Genomic DNA, 22718 nt, shown 5'->3' on the forward strand with positions numbered 1-22718 from the left:
CCTCCCCCATTCCCCCTTTTTGCCCCTCCCCCCCTTTTATCCGACCCCTCCCCCTTTTCCCGCCCCTCCCCCACCCCCCCCGGCCCCTCCCCCTCCCCCCGGCCCCTCCCCCCCCAGGTGTTCCAGCGCCGCTTCAACGGCTCCGTCAGCTTCTTCCGGGGCTGGAACGACTACAGGGCCGGGTTCGGGCGCGCCGACGGCGAGTACTGGCTGGGTACGACCAGTATGGACCAGTATAAACCAGTATGGACCAGTGTGGACCCAAAAAACCCCATAGAAATCCATAGAAATGCATAGAAACCAGTATAAACCAGTATAAACCAGTATGGACCAGTATGGACCAAAAAACCCCATAGAAATCCATAGAAACCAGTATGGACCAGTATGGACCAGTATGGACCAGTATGGACCAGTATGGACCAAAAAATTTCCATAGAAATCCATAGAGATACAGAGAAACCAGTATGGACCAGTATGGACCAGTTTAGACCAGTACAGACCCAAAAAAACCCATAGAAATCCATAGAAACCAGTATAGACCAGTATGGACCAAAAAATCCCCATGGAAATCCATAGAAACCAGTATGGACCAGTATGGACCAGTATAGACCAGTATAAACCAGTATGGACCAGTACAGACTGATACAGACCAGTATGGACCAAAAAATCCCCATAGGAATCCATAGAGATAAAGAGAAACCAGTACAGACCAGTATGGACCAGTATGGACCAGTTTAGACCAGTACAGACCCAAAAAAACCCATAAAAAGCCATAGAAACCAGTATAAACCAGTTTGGACCAGTATGGACCCAAAAACCTCTGGCCCTGTTGACCCTGAGTGACCCCTGAGTGACCAATGAGTGACCAATGAGTGACCATAGAGTGACCATAGAGTGACCATTGAGTGACCAATGAGTGACCACTGAGTGACCCCTGACTGACCCCTGAGTGACCAATGAGTGACCACAGAGTGGCCACTGAGTGACCAATGAGTGACCATGAGTGACCCCTGAGTGACCCCAGTGACCTCTGACCCCCCAGGCCTGCAGAGCCTGGCCCTGCTGACCCTGACTGACCCCTGAGTGACCCCTGAGTGACCCCTGAGTGACCCCAGTGACCTCTGACCCCCAGGCCTGCAGAGCCTGGCCCTGCTGACCCTCCAGGCCCGCTACGAGCTGCGCGTGGAGCTCGAGGACTTTGAGAACAACTCGGCCTCGGCCACCTACGGCTCCTTCGCGCTGTCCCCGACGGCCGTCAGCGCCGAGGAGGACGGCTACACCCTGCACGTGGCCGGCTTCGTCGACGGCGGCGCCGGTGAGGGCACCCCGGGGCCAGCGGGGGGAAACCGAGGCACGGCTGGGCATTGGGAGGGCAATGGGGGTCAACGGTGGGCAATGGAGGGCAGTGGTGGTCAACCAAGACAAACTTGGCCATTGGGTGGTCAATGGTGGTCAATGGGGGTCAACCGAGTCAAGGTTGGGCATTGGGTGATCAATGGAGGTCAATGGGGGTCAGTGGAGGTCAATGGAGGGCAATGGTGGTCAACCGAGTCAAGGTTGATCATTGGGTGGTCAATGGGGGTCAATGGGGGTCAAGGTTGATCATTGGGTGGTCAATGGGGGTCAACGGTGGTCAACTGAGTCAAGGTTGGCCATTGGGAGGTCAATGGGGGTCAATGGGGGTCAATGGTGGTCAACCGAGTCAAGGTTGGCCATTGGGTGGTCAATGGGGGTCAATGGTGGTCAACTGAGTCAAGGTTGGCCATTGGGTGGTCAATGGTGGTCAGTGGAGGTCAATGGGGGTCAACCAAGTCAAGGTTGGCCATTGGGTGGTCAATGGGGGTCAATGGGAGTCAATGGTGGTCAATTGAGTCAAGGTTGGCCATTGGGAGGTCAATGGAGGGCAATGGTGGTCAATGGTGGTCGACCGAGTGAAGGTTGGCCATTGGGAGGTCAATAGTGGACAATGGGAGTCAATGGTGGTCAATGGTGGTCAACCAAGTCAAGGCTGACCATTGGGTGGTCAATAGTGGACAATGGGGGTCAATTGAGTCAAGGTTGGCCATTGGGAGGTCAATGGGGGTCAATGGGGGTCAGTGGAGGTCAATGAGGGTCAACGGTGGTCAACCAAGTCAAGATTGACCATTGGGTGGTCAGTGGTGATCAATTGAGTCAAGGTTGACCATTGGGAGGTCATTTGCGCTCATTGGTGGTCAATGGGGGTCAACCAAGTCAAGGTTGGCCATTGGGAGGTCATTGGTGGTCAATGACCGTCAACCAAGTCAAGGTTGACCACTGCATGGTCAATGATGGTCAATGGTGGCCAATGATGGTCAACCAAGTCAAGGCTGACCATGGGGTGGTCAATGGTGGTCAATGATGGTTATTGGGGTCAATGGTGGCCAATGATGGTCAACCAAGTCAAGGTTGACCACTGGGTGGTCAGTGGAGGTCAATGGGAGTCAATGATGGTCAATGACCGTCAACCAAGTCAAGGTTGACCACTGGGAGGTCAATGGGAGTCAATGGTGGTCAATGGTGGTCAATGGTGGTCAATGGTGGTCAATGGGAGTCAATGATGGTCAATGATGGTCAATGATGGTCAATGGTGGTCAATGACCGCCAACCAAGTCACGGCTGACCACGGGGTGCTCAATGGGAGTCAATGGTGGTCAATGATGGTCAATAGTGGTCAATGGTGGTCAACGGTGGTCAACAGTGGTCAATGGTGGCCAATGACCGCCAACCAAGTCACGGCTGACCATGGGGTGCTCAATGGGAGTCAATGATGGTCAACAGTGGTCAATGGTGGCCAATGACCGCCAACCAAGTCACGGCTGACCACGGGGTGCTCCATACCGGCCCAGACTGACCAACCCCCCCAATGGGTGACCCCGCCCCCTCTCCCCGTGCCCCGCCCCCCCGCAGGCGACTCGCTGAGCTACCACAACGGGCAGAAGTTCTCCACCTTCGACCGCGACCAGGACCTGTTTGCGCAGAACTGCGCCGCGCTCTCCTCGGGGGCCTGGTGGTTCCGCTCCTGCCACTTCTCCAACCTCAACGGCTTCTACCTGGCCGGGCCCCACCTCTCCTACGCCAACGGCATCAACTGGGCCCAGTGGAAGGGCTTCTACTACTCCCTCAAGCGCAGCGAGATGAAGATCCGGCGCCTCTGAGGGACCACGCCCACCCCCGTCCGGCCACGCCCACCGCACGCCACGCCCCTTCGGGACACGCCCCTTCCGTGTTGACCCCCACCCTCAATAAAGGCCCAGCGTTGATTGATCGCCTTGGGGTTTTGGGGTGGTGGAAACATCTCGGGGGGGTTTGGGGGTGGTGGAAACATCTCGGGGGGGTTCCGGGAGGGGGAATTTTTGGGGGGGTTTGAGGTGTTTTGGGGTCTGGGAGGTCACTTTGCCACGCCCCCAGCCCTAATTAGCTCCGCCCACCATTAATTAAGGAAGGACTTGATTGGTCGGGGGGGTTTTGGGGTGGTGGAAACATCTCGGGGGGGTTTGGGGGTGGAATTTTTGGGGGGGTTTGAGGTGTTTTGGGGTCTGGGAGGTCGCCTGGCCCCACCCCCACCCCTAATTAACCCCTCCCCCCTAATGGGAGTAATTAATTAATGAAGAACTTGATTGGTCGGGGGGCTTGGGGTGGTGGAAACATCTCAAGGGGGTTCCGGGAGGGGGAATTTTGGGGGAAATTTGAGGTGTTTTGGGGTCTGCGAGGTCACTTGGCCACGCCCCCATCCCTAATTAGCTCCTCCCACCATTAATTAATGAGGATATGAGTTGATTGGTGGGGGTTGGGGTGGTGGAAACATCTCAGGGGGGTTCTGAGCAGGGATTTTTTTGGGTGGGTTTGAGGTGTTTTGGGGTCTGTGAAGTCACCTGGCCACGCCCCATCCTTAATTAGCTCCACCCACCATTAATTAAGGAAGGACTTGATTGGTCAGTGCGGGTTGGGGCGGTAGAAACATCTCGGGGGGGTTCCGGGAGGGGGAATTTTTGGGGTAAATTTGAGGTGTTTTGGGGTCTGGGAGGTCACTTGGCCCCGCCCCCATCCCTAATTAGCTCCTCCCACCTAATGGGAGTAATTAATTAATGAAGAACTTGATTGTTCACTGGGGTTTGGGGGTGGTGGAAACATCTCAAGGGGGTTCCGGGAGGGGGAATTTTGGGGGAAATTTGAGGTGTTTTGGGGTCTGCGAGGTCACTTGGCCACGCCCCCATCCCTAATTAGCTCCTCCCACCATTAATTAATGAGGATATGAGTTGATTGGTGGGGGTTGGGGTGGTGGAAACATCTCAGGGGGGTTCTGAGCAGGGATTTTTTTGGGTGGGTTTGAGGTGTTTTGGGGTCTGTGAAGTCACCTGGCCACGCCCCATCCTTAATTAGCTCCACCCACCATTAATTAAGGAAGGACTTGATTGGTCAGTGCAGGTTGGGGCGGTGGAAACATCTCGGGGGGGTTTGGGGGTGGAATTTTTGGGTAAATTTGAGGTGTTTTGGGGTCTGGGTGGTCACCCGGCCCCACCCCCACCCCTAATTAACCCCTCCCCACTAATGGGAGTAATTAATTAAGGAAGGACTTGATTGGTCAGTGGGGCTTGGGGCGGTGGAAACATCTCGGGGGGGTTTTGAGGGTGGAATTTTTGGGGTAAATTTGAGGTGTTTTGGGGTCTGGGTGGTCACTTAGCCACCCCCCATCCTTAATTAGCTCCACCCACCATTAATTAAGGAAGGACTTGATTGGTCAGTGCGGGTTGGGGTGGTGGAAACATCTCAGGGGGGTTCCGAGAGGGGGAATTTTTGGGGTAAATTTGAGGTGTTTTGGGGTCTGGGAGGTCACTTGGCCCCGCCCCCATCCCTAATTAGCTCCTCCCACCTAATGGGAGTAATTAATTAATGAAGAACTTGATTGGTCAGTGGGGCTTGGGGTGGTGGAAACATCTCGGGGGGGTTTGGGGGTGGAATTTTTGGGGAAATTTGAGGTGTTTTGGGGTCTGGGTGGTCACCCGGCCCCACCCCCACCCCTAATTAACCCCTCCCCACTAATGGGAGTAATTAATTAATGAAGAACTTGATTGGTCAGTGGGGCTTGGGGTGGTGGAAACATCTCGGGGGGGTTTTGAGGGTGGAATTTTTGGGGTAAATTTGAGGTGTTTTGGGGTCTGGGTGGTCACTTAGCCACGCCCCATCCTTAATTAGCTCCACCCACCATTAATTAAGGAAGGACTTGATTGGTCAGTGCGGGTTGGGGCGGTGGAAACATCTCCGGGGGGTTTTGGGGAGGGTGGAATTTTTGGGGTAAATTTGAGGTGTTTTGGGGTCTGCGAGGTCGCCTGGCCCCGCCCCCACCCCCAGGCCCCTCCCCCGCCCCAAAAAAGACCAAAAAAACCCCAAAATTTCGGGGGTGGGGGAGGGGCGAATTCCCTTTATTGGCAATAAATAAGCGACGCCGGGGGTGGGGGAGGGGCGGGGCTGGGAGGGGGCGGGGCTTGGGGGAGGGGCCACATTTGGCCACCCCCCTCCTCGAAATTTGGGGGCGTGGCCACCTCAAAACCCCAACATTTGAAGGGTGGGGGCTGGGGAAATGAGGGGGAGGGGCCAATATTGGCCACGCCCCTTTTCCAAATTGGGGGTGGGGGGGTTGGGGGGGGCCCCACTGCAGGGGGCGACCCCAAAACCCCCCCGGGGGTGGAGCTTGGGCTGGGGGAGGGGCCAACATTGGCCACGCCCCCTCCACAAATCTGGTGAATATTGAGAATGGGGGAGGGGCCGGTTTTGGCCACGCCCCTTCCCTGAATTCTGGGGTTTTCGGGGTGGGGGAGGGGCCAATTTTGAGGATGTGGGAGGGGCCAATTTTGGCCACGCCCCCTCCCTGAATTTTGGGGTTTGGGGGGGGGGGGGGTGGGGGAAGGGGAGGGGTGGAGGTTGGGGGGAGGGGCCGGTGTTGGCCACGCCCCCTCCCCGATTTGGGGGCGGGGTCCCCAAATTCGTCACTTCCGGTGCTTCCGCGCGGGCTCGTCCACTGTGGGGGGGAGGGGAGAAAGATGACGTCATCAGCGGGTGGTGACGTCACAGGGTGACGTCATGGAGGTGACGTCATGGAGGGAGGGGTTGGGTGGCCACGCCCCCCCCGCCCCTCCCCCCACGGGTGTTTGAGGAGGGGGGAGGGGCGGGGACACACAGTGACGTCACAGAGGGCGACGATGACGTCATAGGGGTGGTGATGACGTCACGGGGAGGTGACGGTGATGGGGAGGGGTCGATGACGTCACAGGGTGGTGACAGGGGTGTGACGGTGACGTCATCGGAATGGGACGATGACGTCACCGTGTGGTGTCGATGACGTCACAGGGCGTTGCCATGACGTCACGGGGCGGTGACAATGAGGGGACAGTGACGTCACGGGGAGGGGACAGTGACGTCATCGGGGTGACGATGAGGTGGCGATGACGTCACAGGGAGGGGACAGGGAGGTGACAATGGCACAGGGACGGTGACGTCACACGGAGGCGGCAATGACGTCACGGGGAGGGGACGGTGACGTCACAGGGACAATGGCGGTAATGACGTCATAGGGAAGGGACAGTGACATCATAGGGAGGGGCCAATGAGGGGACAACGACAGGGAGGGGCCAATGGGGACACACAGGTGACAATGACGATGACGATGGTGACGATGGTGACAATGGTGACACCGAGGTGACAATGAGGTGACAATGACAATGACACAGGTGACGATGGTGACACCGAGGTGACAATGGTGACAGTGACACGGGTGACAATGACAATGACAATGACGACAATGAGGTCACACAGGTGACACACAGGTGACGATGGTGACACTGAGGTGTCCCTGGTGACAATGGTGACAATGAGGTGACAATGGTGACAATGACAATGACAATGGTGACGATTGTGACACCGAGGTGTCCCTGGTGACACAGGTGACAATGGTCACACACAGGTGACAATGGTGACAATGAGGTGACAATGGTGACACACAGGTGACAATGGTCACACACAGGTGACAATGGTGACAATGACAATGACAATGGTGACACCGGGGTGTCCCTGGTGACAATGATGACAATGAGGTGACACAGGTGACACAGGTGACACAGGTGACACAGGTGACAATGGTGACAATGGTGACAATGGTGACACCGAGGTCTCCCTGGTGACACAGGTGACAATGGTGACAATGACAATGAGGTGACGATGGTGACACCGAGGTGTCCCTGGTGACACAGGTGACAATGACACAGGTGACACAGGTGACAATGGTGACAATGACAATGACAATGACAATGAGGTGACAATGACAATGACAATGACAATGACAATGGTGACACCGAGGTGTCCCTGGTGACACAGGTGACAATGACAATGACAATGGTGACAATGGTGACAATGACAATGACAATGACAATGACAATGAGGTGACAATGAGGTGACACAGGTGACAATGGTGACAATGACAATGAGGTGACGATGGTGACACCGAGGTGTCCCTGGTGACACAGGTGACGCAGGTGACAATGACAATGACAATGAGGTGACAATGAGGTGACAATGGTGACACCGGGGTGTCCCTGGTGACAATGATGACAATGAGGTGACACAGGTGACACAGGTGACAATGGTGACACCGAGGTCTCCCTGGTGACACAGGTGACAATGGTGACAATGACAATGAGGTGACGATGGTGACACCGACGTGTCCCTGGTGACACAGGTGACAATGACACAGGTGACAATGGTGACAATGGTGACAATGACAATGACAATGACAATGGTGACAATGGTGACAATGGTGACACCGAGGTGTCCCTGGTGACACACAGGTGACAATGGTGACAATGAGGTGACAATGGTGACAATGACAATGACAATGACAATGGTGACAATGGTGACAATGGTGACACCGAGGTGTCCCTGGTACCTGTGGGCGGAGCCGGGCCCGGGCCGGGTCACGCTGGGGACGAGAAGATGGAGATGAGAGGGGGGAGGGGACACAGAGGGGACACGGGGGGACAGGAGATGGACAGGGGTGACCATGAGTGACCATGGAGGGACCACAGAGTGACCATGAGTGACCACGGAGTGACCATGGAGTGACCATGGAGGGACCATGGAGTGACCATGGAGGGACCATGAGTGACCAATGAGTGACCACAGAGTGACCATGGACCATGGAGTGACCATGGAGTGACCATGGAGGTGACCAGGAGATGGTCAAGGGGACAGGGAGGGGACACGGGGGGACAGGAGATGGACAGGAGGGACCATGAGTGACCATGGAGGAACCATGGAGTGACCATGAGTGACCATGAGTGACCATGGAGGGACCATGGAGTGACCACAGAGTGACCATGGACCATGGAGTGACCACAGAGTGACCATGAAGTGACCATGGAGTGACCATGAGTGACCATGGAGGGACCATGGAGGGACCATGGAGTGACCAGGAGATGGTCAAGGGGACAGGGAGGGGACACAGAGTGACCATGGAATGACCACGGACCATGGAGTGACCATGGAGGGACCATGGAGTGACCACAAGATGGCCAAGGGGACACAGAGTGACCACGAGTGACCATGGACCATGGAGTGACCATGGAGTGACCATGGACCATGAGGTGACCATGGAGGTGACCAGGAGATGGTCAAGGGGACACAGAGTGACCATGGAGTGACCACAGAGTGACTATGGAATGACCACAGAGTGACCATGGACCATGGAGGGATCATGGAGTGACCATGGAGGTGACCAGGAGATGGTCAAGGGGACAGGGAGGTGACCATGGAGTGACCATAGAGGTGCCCAGGAGATGTTGGAGATGACCAAGGCCACCTGGACACCATGAAGGTGACCATGGAGGTGACCATGAAGGTGACCAGGAGATGTTGGAGATGACCACGGCCACCTGGACACCATGGAGGTCACCATGAAGGTGACCATGAAAGTGACCATGAGATGCTGGAGATGACCAAGGCCACCTGGACACCACAGAGGTGACCATGGAGGTCACCATGGAGGTCACCAGGAGATGCTGGAGATGACCACGGCCACCTGGACACCACGGGGGTGACCATGGAGTGACCATGAAGGTGCCCAGGAGATGTTGGAGATGACCAAGGCCACCTGGACACCATGGAGGTGACCATGGAGTGACCATGGAGGTCACCAGGAGATGGTCACGGTCACTTGGAGATGGTCAAGGGGACACAGAGTGACCATGGAGTGACCACAAGGTGACCACGGAGGTCACCAGGAGATGGTCAGGGGGACAGGGAAGTGACCATGGAGGTGACCACGGAGGTGCCCAGGAGATGCTGGAGATGACCAAGGCCACCTGGACACCTGGGGGTGACCATGGAGGTCACCATGAGATGATCAAGGGGACAGGGAGGTCACCATGGAGGTCACCATGGAGGTGACCAGGAGATGCTGGAGATGACCAAGGCCACCTGGACACCATGGAGGTCACCATGAAGGTCACCAGGAGATGTTGGAGATGACCAAGGCCACCTGGACACCACGGAGGTGACCATGGAGTGACCACGAAGATGCCCAGGAGATGCTGGAGATGACCAAGGCCACCTGGACACCTGGAGGTCACCATGGAGGTGCCCAGGAGATGTTGGAGATGACCACGGCCACCTGGACACCTGGAGGTGACCACGCAGGGCGGGGATGACCCCGCGTGGGTCGGGAGGGGACGCGGGGATGCGCGGTGGGACGGGGCCACCTCCTCACCCTCCAGGTAGTTCCTGGCGATGAACTTGAGGGCCTCGTCCAGCAGGATGACCGGGAAGGAGATCTTGAGGACCATCAGCCAATGGGTGAGCGACAGCGGCGTCAGCTTGAAGATCATCTGGGGACACCGGGGGACACGGCTGGGACCTCCTCTGGGGCCACCACCGCGGCCACCAGGGAGACCTCGGGGCCACCAGAGTGACCTCAGGGCCACCAGAGAGACCTCAGGGCCACCAGAGAGACCTCGGGGCCACCAAAGTGACCTTGGGGCCACCAGAGAGACCTCGGGGCCACCAAAGTGACCTTGAGGCCACCAAAGTGACCTCAGGGCCACCAAAGAGACCTCAGGGCCACCAGAGAGACCTCGGGGCCACCAAAGTGACCTCAGGGCCACCAGAGAGACCTCAGGGCCACCAGAGAGACCTCGGGGCCACCAGAGAGACCTCAGGGCCACCAGAGAGACCTCGGGGCCACCAAAGAGACCTCGGGGCCACCAAAGTGACCTTGAGGCCACCAAAGTGACCTCGGGGCTACCAAAGCAACCTCAGGGTCACCAAAGTGACCTTGGGGCCACCAGAGAGACCTTGAGGCCACCAGAGAGACCTCAGGGCCACCACCGCGGCCACCAGAGAGACCTCGGGGCCACCAGAGAGACCTCGGGGCCACCAGGGAGACCTCGGGGCCACCAAAGTGACCTCAGAGCCACCACCAGGGCCACCAGAGAGACCTCAGGGCCACCAAAGTGACCACAGGGCCACCAAAGTGACCTCAGGGCCACCAGAGAGACCTTGGGGCCACCAAAGAGACCTCAGGGCCACCACCGCGGCCACCAGAGAGACCTCAGGGCCACCAGGGAGACCTCAGGGCCACCAAAGAGACCTCAGGGCCACCAAAGTGACCACAGCGGCCACCAGGGCCCGCCTGTGGTCAGCAGAGCCCACCCGTGGTGGTCATCAAAGCCAGGGGTCACTCAAGGTCAGCCATGTTGGTGGTCATCAATGTGATGTCCCCATGGCCACCAAATTGATGAGCATTAGTTGGATGGCCACCAAGTCAATGTCCTCAGTGACCACCAGCTTGATGACCACCAGCTTGACGTCTCCAGGGCCACCAACCCAATGACCATCACCCAATGACCACCACCCAATGACCACCACCTTGATGACCACCACCCAATGTCCCCAAGGCCACCACCCAATGGCCACCACCCAAATGACCACCAATGACCACCACCCCAATGACCACCAACCCAATGACCACCACCCAATGACCGCCACCCAATGACCACAAACTCCATGAGCACCACCCAATGACCACCAATCCAATGACCACCAATGACCACCATCCCAATGACCACCACCTTGATGACCACCACCCCAATGGCCCCCAATGACCACCACCCCAATGACCACCATCTTGATGACCACCACCCAATGGCCACCAGCTCCATGACCACCACCTTGATGTCCCCAAGGCCACGACCCAATGACCACCAACCCAATGACCACCAATGACCACCATCTTGATGACCACCACCTTGATGACCACCACCCCAATGGCCATGAACCAAATGACCACCAACCCAATGGCCACCACCTTGCTGTCCCCAAGGCCACCACCCCAATGTCCACCACCACCCAATGTCCACACCCTGCTGTCCCCAGGGCCACCCCCCGTGTCCCCCGGTGTCCCTTACGGGCAGGGGGTCGATGTAGAGGATGACGAAGTGCAGGGACATGGAGAGGCAGATGGAGCCCATCAGCCAAATGTTCACCCACGGCGGCATCCGCGCCAGAGACTGGTTCTCCGACAGGCTGGGGACATCGGGGACATTGGGGTCACCGGGGTGACCATGGGGACATGGGGACATGGGGGTCACCATGGGGACATTGGGGACATCGGGGTGTCCAGGAGGTCATGGGGACATTGGGGACATTGGGGACATTGGGGTCACCGTGGGGACACCGGGGTGACCATGGGGACATGGGGGACATGGGGGACATCGGGGACATTGGGGACATCGGGGACATTGAGGACATTGGGATGGACAGGGACCATCAGCCCATGTTCTCCCATGGTGGGATCTGGGCTGGGGTTCTCCGACAGGCTGGGGACATCAGGGTCACCATGAGGACATTGGGAAGACCAGGAGGTCATGGGGACATCGGGAACATTGGGGACATCGGGGACACCGCGGTCACCATGGGGACATCGGGGCGTCCAGGAGGTCATGGGGACATCGGGGACATCGGGGACATCGGGGACATTGGGGACATTGGGATGGACAGGGACCATCAGCCAGATGTTCTCCCATGGTGGGATCTGGGCTGGGGTTCTCCGACAGGCTGGGGACATCAGGGACATCAGGGTCACCATGGGGACATCACCATGATGACCACAATGACCATGGTGGCCATGATAGCCATGATGGCCATGACCATGATGAGCATGACCAAAATGACCATGACCACGATGACCATGATGACCATGACCACAACAACCATGACAACGACAACGATGACAATAACGATGACCATGACCACGACCATGACCATGACAATGACCACGATGACCATGGTGACCAAGGTGACCAAGGTGACCATGACCAAGGTGACCAAGGTGACCAAGGTGACCGTGGTGTCCCTCACCTGTTGAGGGCGTTGCACATCTCGATGGTCACCACCATGGCCATGATGACCATGACAATGACCATGACAATGAGGACAATGACCACGATGACCATGGTGACCAAGATGACCATGACAATAACAATGACCACAACCATGACCATGACCATGACGACCACAACCATGACAATGACCAAGGTGACCAAGGTGACCATGGTGACCATGACAATGACCACGATGACCAAGATGACCATGACCAAGGTGACCATGTTGACCATGGTGTCCCTCACCTGTTGAGGGCGTTGCACATCTCGATGGTCACCACCATGACAATGATGACCATGACCATGACCATGACAATGACCAAGATGACCATGGTGACCAAGATGACCATGACAATAACAATGACCACAACCATGACAATGACAGGGGTGACCAAGGTGACCAAGGTGACCATGGTGACCATGGTGACCAAAGTGACCATGACAATGACCACGATGACCATGACAATGACCATGACAATGAGGACAATGACCAAGGTGACCAAGGTGACCATGGTGACCAAGGTGACAATGACCAAGGTGACCATGGTGTCCCTCACCTGTTGAGGGCGTTGCACATCTCGATGGTGACCACCATGGCCATGACAATGACAACAATGACAATAACGATGACCATGACAATGATGACAATGACCACAATGACAATGACAGAGGTGACCAAGGTGACCAAGGTGACCATGGCGACCAAGATGACCATGACAATAACAATGACCAAGATGACCATGGTGACCAAGGTGACAATGACCACAATGACCAAGGTGACCATGGTGACCAAGGTGACCATGACAATGACCAAGGTGACCAAGGTGACCAAGGTGACCAAGGTGACCAAGGTGACCGTGGTGTCCCTCACCTGTTGAGGGCGTTGCACATCTCGATGGTGACCACCATGACCATGATGACCACAATGACCATGACAATGACAACAATGACAATAACGATGACCATGACAATGATGACCATGACCACAATGACAATGACAGGGGTGAAAGGTGACCATGGTGACCAAGGTGACCAAGGTGACCAAGGTGACCAAGGTGACCATGACCGTGGTGTCCCTCACCTGTTGAGGGCGTTGCACATCTCGATGGTCACCAGCACCGACAGCGCCATCGTCATCGGCACCGGGGACTCGAAGATGTCGCAGTCCAGGCCCTCGAACTCCACGTTGTGCTCGGAGCACTGCATGAAGTGGGTCTGGAGAGGACATTGGGGACACCGGGGTCACCTCGGGGCCACCTCGGGGCCACCTCGGGGCCACCTCGGGGTCACCAGCTCGGGGACACCTCGGGGACATCCAGGAAGGGACATTTGGGAGCTGGGGGACACCACGAGGAACCTTCGTGGTGGTGGTGGGACCTCCATGATGGACCTGAATTGGGGCTGGGGGAGGTCACGGGGTGGGGACACCTTGGGGACATCTCAGGGACATCTCAGGGACATCTCAGGGACACCTTGGGGGACATCTCGGGGACATCTTGGGGACATTCAGGGACATTTGGGGACACCTTGGAAACATCTTGAGGACATTTTGGGGACACTCTGGGGTCACCAGAGCTTGGGGACACCTCAGGGACATCTTGGGGACACCTGGGGACATCTCAGGGACATCTTTGAGACATCCCAGGGTCATCTCAGGGACATCTTGGGGAAACTTTGAGACATTTTGGGGAAACTTTGAGACATTTTGGGGTCACTCCAGGGTCACCAGAGCTTGGGGACACCTCAGGGACATCTTGGGGACACCTGGGACTCACCAGCTGGTGGTAGGTGACGTTGGGTCCGTCCTCGGCGAAGAGGAACCACCAGGCGGCCGCGCCCACGGTGGCGGCACCGACGTAACCTGGGGGGGACAAACGGGGAAGGGTTGGGGACAACCTGGGGACAACCTGGGGGTCTCCGAGGGGCCGCCTTGGGGGTCTCCAGGTGGTTTTTTTGGGGTCTCCAGGTGGTTTTTTGGGGTCTCCAGGTGGTTTTTCGGCGTTTCCAGGTGGTTCCGTGAGGTTCTCAAGGTGATCCCATGAGGTTCTCAAGGTGTTCCTCACCAGGCTCCTCAAGGTACCTTCTCCAAGGGGGTCTCCAGGTGGTTTTAATGGAGTTCCCAGGTTGTTTGTGGGGTCTCCAGGTGGTTTCTTTATCATCTCAAGGTGGGGTTTTTTTGGGTTCTCCAAATGGTTTTTATGGAGTTTCCAGGTGGTTCCTCAAGGAACCTTCTCCATGGAAGCCTCAGAGTGATTTTTTATGGAGTTTCCAGGTGGTTTTTTGGGGTCTCCAAGTGGTATTTTCGGGGTTCCAGGTGGTTTTTTTGGGGTTTTCCAGGTGGTTTTTGGGGATTTTCCAGGTGGTTCCTCAAGGAACCTTCTCCATGTGGGTCTCCAGGTGGTTTTGATGCAGTTTCCAGGTGGTGTTTTGGTGTCTCCAGGTCATTTCTTGAAGTTTCCTCAACCAACCCTTGATGACCCCACCCGGCCCCAGGTGTGACCATGAACTGACCACAGCCTGACCCAAGTGACCCGACTGACCATGACCAACCTCAAGTGACCCGACTGACCATGAGCCAACCCCAGATGCCCAAGGTGACCCAGATGACCAAGATGACCACTAGGTGACCACTAGGTGACCACCAGGTGACCCAACTGACCATGAGCCAACCCCAGATGACCAAGGTGACTCAGATGACCAAGGTGACCATGACCAACCTCAAGTGACCCAACTGACCATGACCCACCCCAGATGACCACGGTGACCACGCTGCCCACAGCCTGACCCAAGCGACCCAACTGACCATGACCAACCCCAGATGCCCAAGGTGACCCAACTGACCATGGTGACCATGAACTGACCACAGCCTGACCCAGATGACCCAACTGACCATGACCAACCCCAGATGACCAAGGTGACCCAGATGACCCAAATGACCACGATGACCATAGTGACCATGAACTGACCACAACCTGACCATGGTGACCCAACTGACCATGACCAACCTCAAGCGACCCAACTGACCATGACCCAACCCCAGATGACCCAAATGACCACGATGACCACCAGATGACCATGGTGACCATGAACTGACCACAGCCTGACCCAAGCGACCCAACAGACCATGAGCCAATCCCAGATGACCAAGGTGACTCAGATGACCAAGGTGACCATGACCAACCTCAAGTGACCCAACTGACCATGACCAACCCCAGATGCCCAAGATGACCCAACTGACCATGGTGACCATGAACTGACCACAGCCTGACCCAGATGACCCAACTGACCATGACCAACCCCAGATGACCAAGGTGACCCAACTGACCATGAGCCAACCCCAGATGCCCAGGTGACTCAGATGACCATGGTGACCATGAACTGACCACAGCCTGACCCAAGTGACCCAACTGACCATGACCAACCCCAGATGCCCAAGGTGACCACGCTGCCCACCAGATGACCAAGGTGACCATGAACTGACCACTACCTGACCTAGATGACCCAACTGACCATGAGCCAACCTTAAGTGACCCAACTGACCATGACCAACCTCAAGTGACCCAACTGACCATGACCCACCCCAGATGACCCAAATGACCACGCTGCCCACAGCCTGACCCAAGCGACCCAACTGACCATGAGCCAACCCCAGATGACCCAAATGACCACGATGACCCAACTGATGACCACGGTGACCATGAACTGACCACAGCCTGACCTAGATGACCCAACTGACCATGACCAACCTCAAGCGACCCAACTGACCATGAGCCAACCCAGATGCCCAAGGTGACTCAGATGACCCAAATGACCACGCTGCCCACCAGATGACCCAGATGCCCAAGGTGACCACTAGGTGACCACCAGGTGACCATGGTGACCATGACCCAACCCCAGATGACCACGCTGCCCACCAGATGCCCAGCAGATGCCCCCGAGGGTGACCCACCTCCGATGGCCAGGTATCGGAAGAAGAGCCACCCGGAGATGAGCGGCTCCTTGGGGCTCCTTGGGGGCTTGTCCATGATGTCCAGGTCCGGGGGGTTGAAGCCCAGCGCGGTGGCCGGGAGGCCGTCGGTGACCAGATTGACCCAGAGCAGCTGGACCGGGATCAGCGCCTCGGGCAGCCCCAGCGCCGCCGTCAGGAAGATACTGGGAGGGGTTAACGGGGACTGGTTTGTACTGGGATGGACTGGGATGGGACTGGGAGGGGATTGGAACAAACTGGGATGGACTGGGATGGACTGGGAGGGGACTGGGAGGGACTGGGAGGGGTTAATGGGGACTGGTTTGTACTGGGATGGACTGGGATGGGACTGGGAGGGGTTAATGGGGACTGGGTCAAACTGGGAGGGGACTGGGAGGGGACTGGGAGGGGTTAATGGGACTGGTTTGTACTGGGATGGACTGGGAGGGGTTAATGGGACTGGGAGGGGTTAACGGGACTGGTTTGTACTGGGAGGGACTGGGAGGGGTTAATGGGACTGGTTTGTACTGGGAGGGGTTAACGGGACTGGGTCAAACTGGGAGAGACTGGGAGGGGTTAATGGGACTGGTCTGTACTGGGATGGACTGGGAGGGGTTAACGGGACTGGGTCAAACTGGGAGGGACTGGGAGGGGACTGGGAGGGGTTAATGGGACTGGTTTGTACTGGGAGGGACTGGGAGGGGTTAATGGGACTGGGTCAAACTGGGAGGGGTTAACGGGACTGGGTCAAACTGGGATGGACTGGGAGGGGACTGGGAGGGGATTGGAACAAACTGGGATGGACTGGGATGGACTGGGATGGACTGGGAGGGGACTGGGAGGGGTTAACGGGGACTGGTTTGTACTGGTTTATACTGGGAGGGGATGGGGAGGGATTGGTTTGTACTGGGAGGGGATTGGGACAAACTGGGAGGGGTTAATGGGGGGACTGGTTTGTACTGGGATGGACTGGGATGGACCGGGAGTGACTGGGAAGGGACTGGAACAAACTGGGACGGACTGGGAATAACTGGGATGGAACTGGGATGGACCAGCACAAACTGGGATTAACTGGGATTAATTGGGATGGACTGGGAGGGACTGGGATGGACTGGGAATGGACTGGGACAAACTGGGACGGACCAGGACGGACCAGCACAAACTGGGATGGACTGGGATGGACTGGGATGGACCAGGACGGACCAGGATGGACCAGCACAAACTGGGATGGACTGGGATGGAACTGGGATGGAACTGGGATGGACCAGGGACAAACTGGGATGGGACTGGGATGGACCAGCACAAACTGGGACGGGAGCGGGGGCACAACTGATCCAAACTGGTCCAAACTGGGGCTCAAAACCCCTCAGAGCCTCCAGCATCTCCAAGCTCTGCTCCAAACCGCTCCAAACTGGTCCGAACTGGTCCGAACTGGTCTGAACTGGGCGCTCACCAGACGACCTCGCCCACATTGGAGGAGATGAGGTAGCGGATGAACTGCTTCATGTTGTTGTAGATGGCCCTGCCCTCCTCCACCGCCGCCACGATGGTGGAGAAGTTGTCGTCGGCCAGGACCATCTCCGAGGCCGTCTTGGCCACGGCCGTGCCCGAGCCCATGGCGATGCCGATCTCGGCCTTCTTCAGCGCCGGCGCGTCGTTGACGCCGTCGCCGGTCTGGGGACAGCGGGAGGAGGTGGCGGGGTTGGTGGCGGAAAACGCCCCAAAAAGGGAACGTTGGGAAGGCGAGGAGCATCGAAGGTGGGGTTGGGTGGGTGGTGGGACTCCATAACTACGTCTAAAGTTAGTGGTGGGACCTCAAAACCACAGCAAAAGTTGGTGGGACTCCATAACTACGTCAGAAGTTGGTGGGAATCTGTGACTAGGTCAAAAGTTGGTGGTGGGACTCCATAACTACGTCAGAAGTTGGTGGGAATCCATGAGTACGTCAAAAGGTGGTGGTGGGACTCCATAACTACGTCAGGAGTTGGTGGTGGAACCTCAAAAAAGACGTGGAGAGGGTTGGAATGGGGTTGGGTGGGTGGTGGGACTCCATAACTACGTCAAAAGTCGAAGGACTGCAGGAACTCCACGATCTTGGACTTGTGGGTGGGCTCGACCCACCAAACCCCCAGAAACCCCCAGAAACCCATGGTGGACCTCCATAACCACGTCCATCAAGAACCTATCCACCCTACACCCACTCAAACCCACTCAAACCCATGGTGGACCTCCATAACCACGTCCACCAAGGACCTTTCCACCCTACACCCGCTTAAACCCCCTCAAACCCATGGTGGACCTCCATAACCACGTCCACCAAAAACCTATCAATCCCAAACCCTCTCAAACCCCCTCAAACCCATGGTGGGCCTCCATAACCACGTCCACCAAGAACATTCAACATTAAATCCCCATAAATCCATTATAGACCTCCATAACCACCTCCCAACCTTCTCAAACCCATGGTAGACCTCCATAACCACATCCAAACCCACTCAGATCCATGGTGGACCTCCATAACCACGTCCATCAAGAACTTCTCATCTCAAACCCCTGGTAGACCTCCATAACCACCTCCAAACCCACTGAGACCCATGGTAGACCTCCATAACCACCTCCCAACCTTCTCAAACCCATGGTGGACCTCCATAACCACGTCCATCAAGAACATTCAATAATAAATCCCCATAAATCCATGACAGACCTCCCTAACCACCTCCAAACCCACTGAGATCCATGGTAGACCTCCATAACCACCTCCAAACCTACTCAAACCCATGGTGGACCTCCATAACCACGTCCATCAAGAACTTCTCTGCCCCAAACCCCCATAAATCCATGATGGATCTCCCTAACCACATCCCAACCTTCTCAAACCCCATGGTGGGCCTCCATAACCACATCCAAACCCCCTCCAACCCCATGGTAGACCTCCATAACTACATCTAAACCCACTCAGATCCATGGTGGACCTCCATAACCACATCCATCAAGAACTTCTCCGCCCCAAACCCCCATAAATCCACGATGGACCTCCCCAACCACATCCCAACCTTCTCAAACCCATGGTAGACCTCCATAACCACGTCCATCAAGAACTTCTGATCTCAAACCCATGGCAGACCTCCATGACCGCATCCAAACCCCCTCAAACCCCCTCCAACCCCATGGTGGGCCTCCATGACCACGTCCCCCCGCTCACCATGGCGGTGATCTCGTCGAAGGACTGCAGGAACTCCACGACCTTGGACTTGTGGGTGGGCTCGACCCACCAAACCCCCAGAAACCCCCGGAAACCCATGGTGGACCTCCATAACCACATCCCAACCTTCTCAAACCCCATGGTGGGCCTCCATAACCACGTCCACCAAGAACCTATCCACACCAAACCCCCTCCAACCCCATGGTGGACCTCCATAACCACGTCCATCAAGAACTTCTCATCTCAAACCTGTGGTAGACCTCCATAACCACATCCAAACCCCCTCCAACCCCATGGTGGGCCTCCGTGACCACGTCCCCCCGCTCACCATGGCGGTGATCTCGTCGAAGGACTGCAGGAACTCCACGATCTTGGACTTGTGGGTGGGCTCGACCCACCAAACCCCCAGAAACCCCCAGAAACCCATGGTGGACCTCCATAACCACGTCCACCAAGAACCTATCCACCCTACACCCACTCAAACCCACTCAAACCCATGGTGGACCTCCATAACCACGTCCATCAAGAACATTCAATAATAAATCCCCATAAATCCATGACAGACCTCCATAACCACATCCAAACCTACTCAAACCCATGGTAGACCTCCATAACCACATCCAAACCTACTCAAACCCATGGTGGACCTCCATAACCACGTCCATCAAGAACTTCTCATCTCAAACCCCTGGTAGACCTCCATAACCACCTCCACAACCGCATCCCAACCTTCTCAAACCCCATGGTGGACCTCCATAACCACGTCCATCACGAACTTCTGATCTCAAACTCCTGGTGGACCTCCATAACCATATCCAAACCCCCTCAAACCCCCTCAAACCCCCATCAAACCCACTGAAACCCCTGGTAGACCTCCATAACCACGTCCACCAAGAACCTAACCACCCCAAACCCACTCAAACCCATGGTGGACCTCCATAACCACGTCCACCAAGAACCTTTCCACCCTACACCCACTTAAACCCCCTCAAACCCATGGTGGACCTCCATAACCACGTCCATCAAGAACATTCAATAATAAATCCCCATAAATCCATGATGGACCTCCATAACCACATCCAAACCCCCTCCAACCCATGGTGGGCCTCCATAACCACATCCACAAAGAACATTCAACATTAAACCCCCATAAATCCATTATAGACCTCCATAACCACATCCAAACCCTCTCAAACCCATGGTGGACCTCCATAACCACGTCCATCAAGAACTTCTCCGCCCCAAACCCCCATAAATCCATGATGGACCCCTGTAACCACCTCCAAACCCACTGAGACCCATGGTGGACCTCCATGACCACGTCCCCCCGCTCACCATGGCGGTGATCTCGTCGAAGGACTGCAGGAACTCCACGATCTTGGACTTGTGGGTGGGCTCGACGCGGGCGAAGCAGCAGGCGCGCCGGCACGCCTCGCGCTGCTCCGACAGGGGCAGGTCGTCGAACTCGCGGCCGGTGTAGGCGCGGCCGGTGACCTCCTCGTCCTCGGAGAAGATGCCGATGCGGCGGCAGATGGCGATGGCCGTGCCCTTGTTGTCCCCGGTGATCATGATGACGCGGATGCCGGCGTCGCGGCACAGCCGGATGGAGCCCATGACCTCCTTGCGAGGAGGGTCCAGCATCCCCACGCAGCCCACGAAGGTCAGGTCGGTCTGGCCGTGGTGGTGGTGGTGGTGGTGGAGGTCCAGAAAGGGGTGGAGGTGGTGGAGAAAGGAGAGTCAGAAATGGGGTTTGGAGGTGGTGGTGGAGAAGGAACCATCAGAAATGGAGTTTGGAGGTCGTGGAGATCCAAAGGTGGGGTTTGGAGGTGGTGGTGGACCAGGAAGCTCCAAAAATGGGGTTTGGAGATGGTGGTGGAGAAAGGACCATCAGAAATGGGGGTTTGGAGGTCATGGAGAACAAGGAACCATCAGAAATGGGGTTTGGAGGTCATGGAGATCCAAAAATGGGGTTTGGAGGTGGTGGTGGAGAAAGGACCATCAGAAATGGGGGTTTGGAGGTCATGGAGAAGAAGGAAACTCCAAAAATGGGGTTTGGAGGTGGTGGTGGAGAAAGGAGAGTCAGAAATGGGGTTTGGAGGTGGTGGTGGAGAAGGAACCATCAGAAATGGGGGTTTGGAGGTCGTGGAGATCCAAAGGTGGGGTTTGGAGGTGGTGGTGGAGAAGGAAGCTCCAAAGATGGAGTTTGGAGAGCAGGAACCCCTCTCCAAGGTCCCAAAGCCCCCAAACCAAGGTCCCACCACCCACAATGAGGTCCCACCACCCCAAACCGAGGTCCCACCACCCACAATGAGGTCCCACCACCCATAATCAGGTCCCACCACCCATAATCAGGTCCCACCACCCATAATCAGGTCCCACCACCCAAACCAAGGTCCCACCACCCACAATGAGGTCCCACACCCAAACCAAGGTCCCACCACCCATAGTGAGGTCCCACCACCCATAATGAGGTCCCAGCACCCACAATCAGGTCCCACCACCCATAATGAGGTCCCACCACCCCAACCCGAGGTCCCACCACCCATAATGAGGTCCCACCACCAAAACCGAGGTCCCACCACCCATAATGAGGTCCCACCACCCATAATGAGGTCCCAGCACCCAAACCAAGGTCCCACCACCCATAATGAGGTCCCACCACCCAAACCGAGGTCCCACCACCCAAACCAAGGTCCCACCACCCACAACGAGGTCCCACCACCCAACCCGAGGTCCCACCACCCAGGAGCCCCCTCGGCAGCACCCACCTCGTACTCGGCGAACTTGGAGGAGTCCTCGAGGGCCATCTCCTCCTTCTTGGGGGGGGTGTCGCGGGTGGCCAGGGCCAGGCAGCGCAGGGTGTCCCTGCCCGTGCCCCACTCCTTGATCACGGCCTGGATCTTCTCCTTCACCGCCGGCGTCAGAGGAACCCTGGTGGTCCCCACGCGGACGTAGTTGCAGCGGTCGATGACGCCCTCGGGGGCACCCTGGAGGTGGGACAGGGGTGGTGGGAACCAGGTTGGAGAAGGTTGGAGAAGGTTTGGAGAAGGTTGGAGATGGTTTGGAGAAGGTCTGGGGTGGTGGGAACCAGGTTGGAGAAGGT

The 22718-nt window shown here is 56.7% G+C and overlaps 2 protein-coding genes and 1 long non-coding RNA gene across 5 annotated transcripts in view; 2 read left to right on the forward strand and 1 right to left on the reverse strand.

Annotated features, from left to right (window-relative positions):
• Positions 1 to 3286, forward strand: part of LOC139587079 (microfibril-associated glycoprotein 4-like) — an 8198-nt gene extending 4912 nt beyond the window's left edge. Inside the window, 3 exon segments of the mRNA XM_071420938.1 lie at positions 118 to 214; positions 1133 to 1315; positions 2929 to 3286. Of these exon segments, the coding sequence (XP_071277039.1) occupies positions 118 to 214; positions 1133 to 1315; positions 2929 to 3176 (528 nt within the window). The 3' untranslated portion in view covers positions 3177 to 3286.
• Positions 3287 to 5907: 2621 nt separating this feature from the next.
• Positions 5908 to 22718, reverse strand: part of ATP2A1 (ATPase sarcoplasmic/endoplasmic reticulum Ca2+ transporting 1) — a 43779-nt gene continuing 26968 nt past the window's right edge. For all 3 annotated transcript variants that reach the window (XM_071420933.1, XM_071420932.1, XM_071420931.1), the window contains 9 exons: positions 22384 to 22602; positions 20951 to 21286; positions 17867 to 18087; positions 16396 to 16598; positions 14222 to 14307; positions 13528 to 13661; positions 11472 to 11589; positions 9776 to 9893; positions 5908 to 6037 (listed from right to left, as the gene is read on the reverse strand). In XM_071420933.1, coding sequence (XP_071277034.1) covers positions 6006 to 6037; positions 9776 to 9893; positions 11472 to 11589; positions 13528 to 13661; positions 14222 to 14307; positions 16396 to 16598; positions 17867 to 18087; positions 20951 to 21286; positions 22384 to 22602 — 1467 coding nt within the window. In that variant the 3' untranslated portion in view covers positions 5908 to 6005. The remainder of the gene's footprint in view (positions 6038 to 9775; positions 9894 to 11471; positions 11590 to 13527; positions 13662 to 14221; positions 14308 to 16395; positions 16599 to 17866; positions 18088 to 20950; positions 21287 to 22383; positions 22603 to 22718) is intronic.
• On the forward strand, positions 21387 to 21659 carry LOC139587076 (uncharacterized). Its single transcript, XR_011678205.1, has 3 exons — positions 21387 to 21522; positions 21563 to 21592; positions 21634 to 21659. It is a non-coding gene; the product is annotated as an uncharacterized lncRNA (long non-coding RNA).

Source organism: Agelaius tricolor, unplaced genomic scaffold (genome assembly GCF_023055355.1).
Source record: "Agelaius tricolor isolate 1412-34295 unplaced genomic scaffold, bAgeTri1.0.p SCAF_175, whole genome shotgun sequence".
Classification (NCBI taxonomy): domain Eukaryota; kingdom Metazoa; phylum Chordata; class Aves; order Passeriformes; family Icteridae; genus Agelaius; species Agelaius tricolor.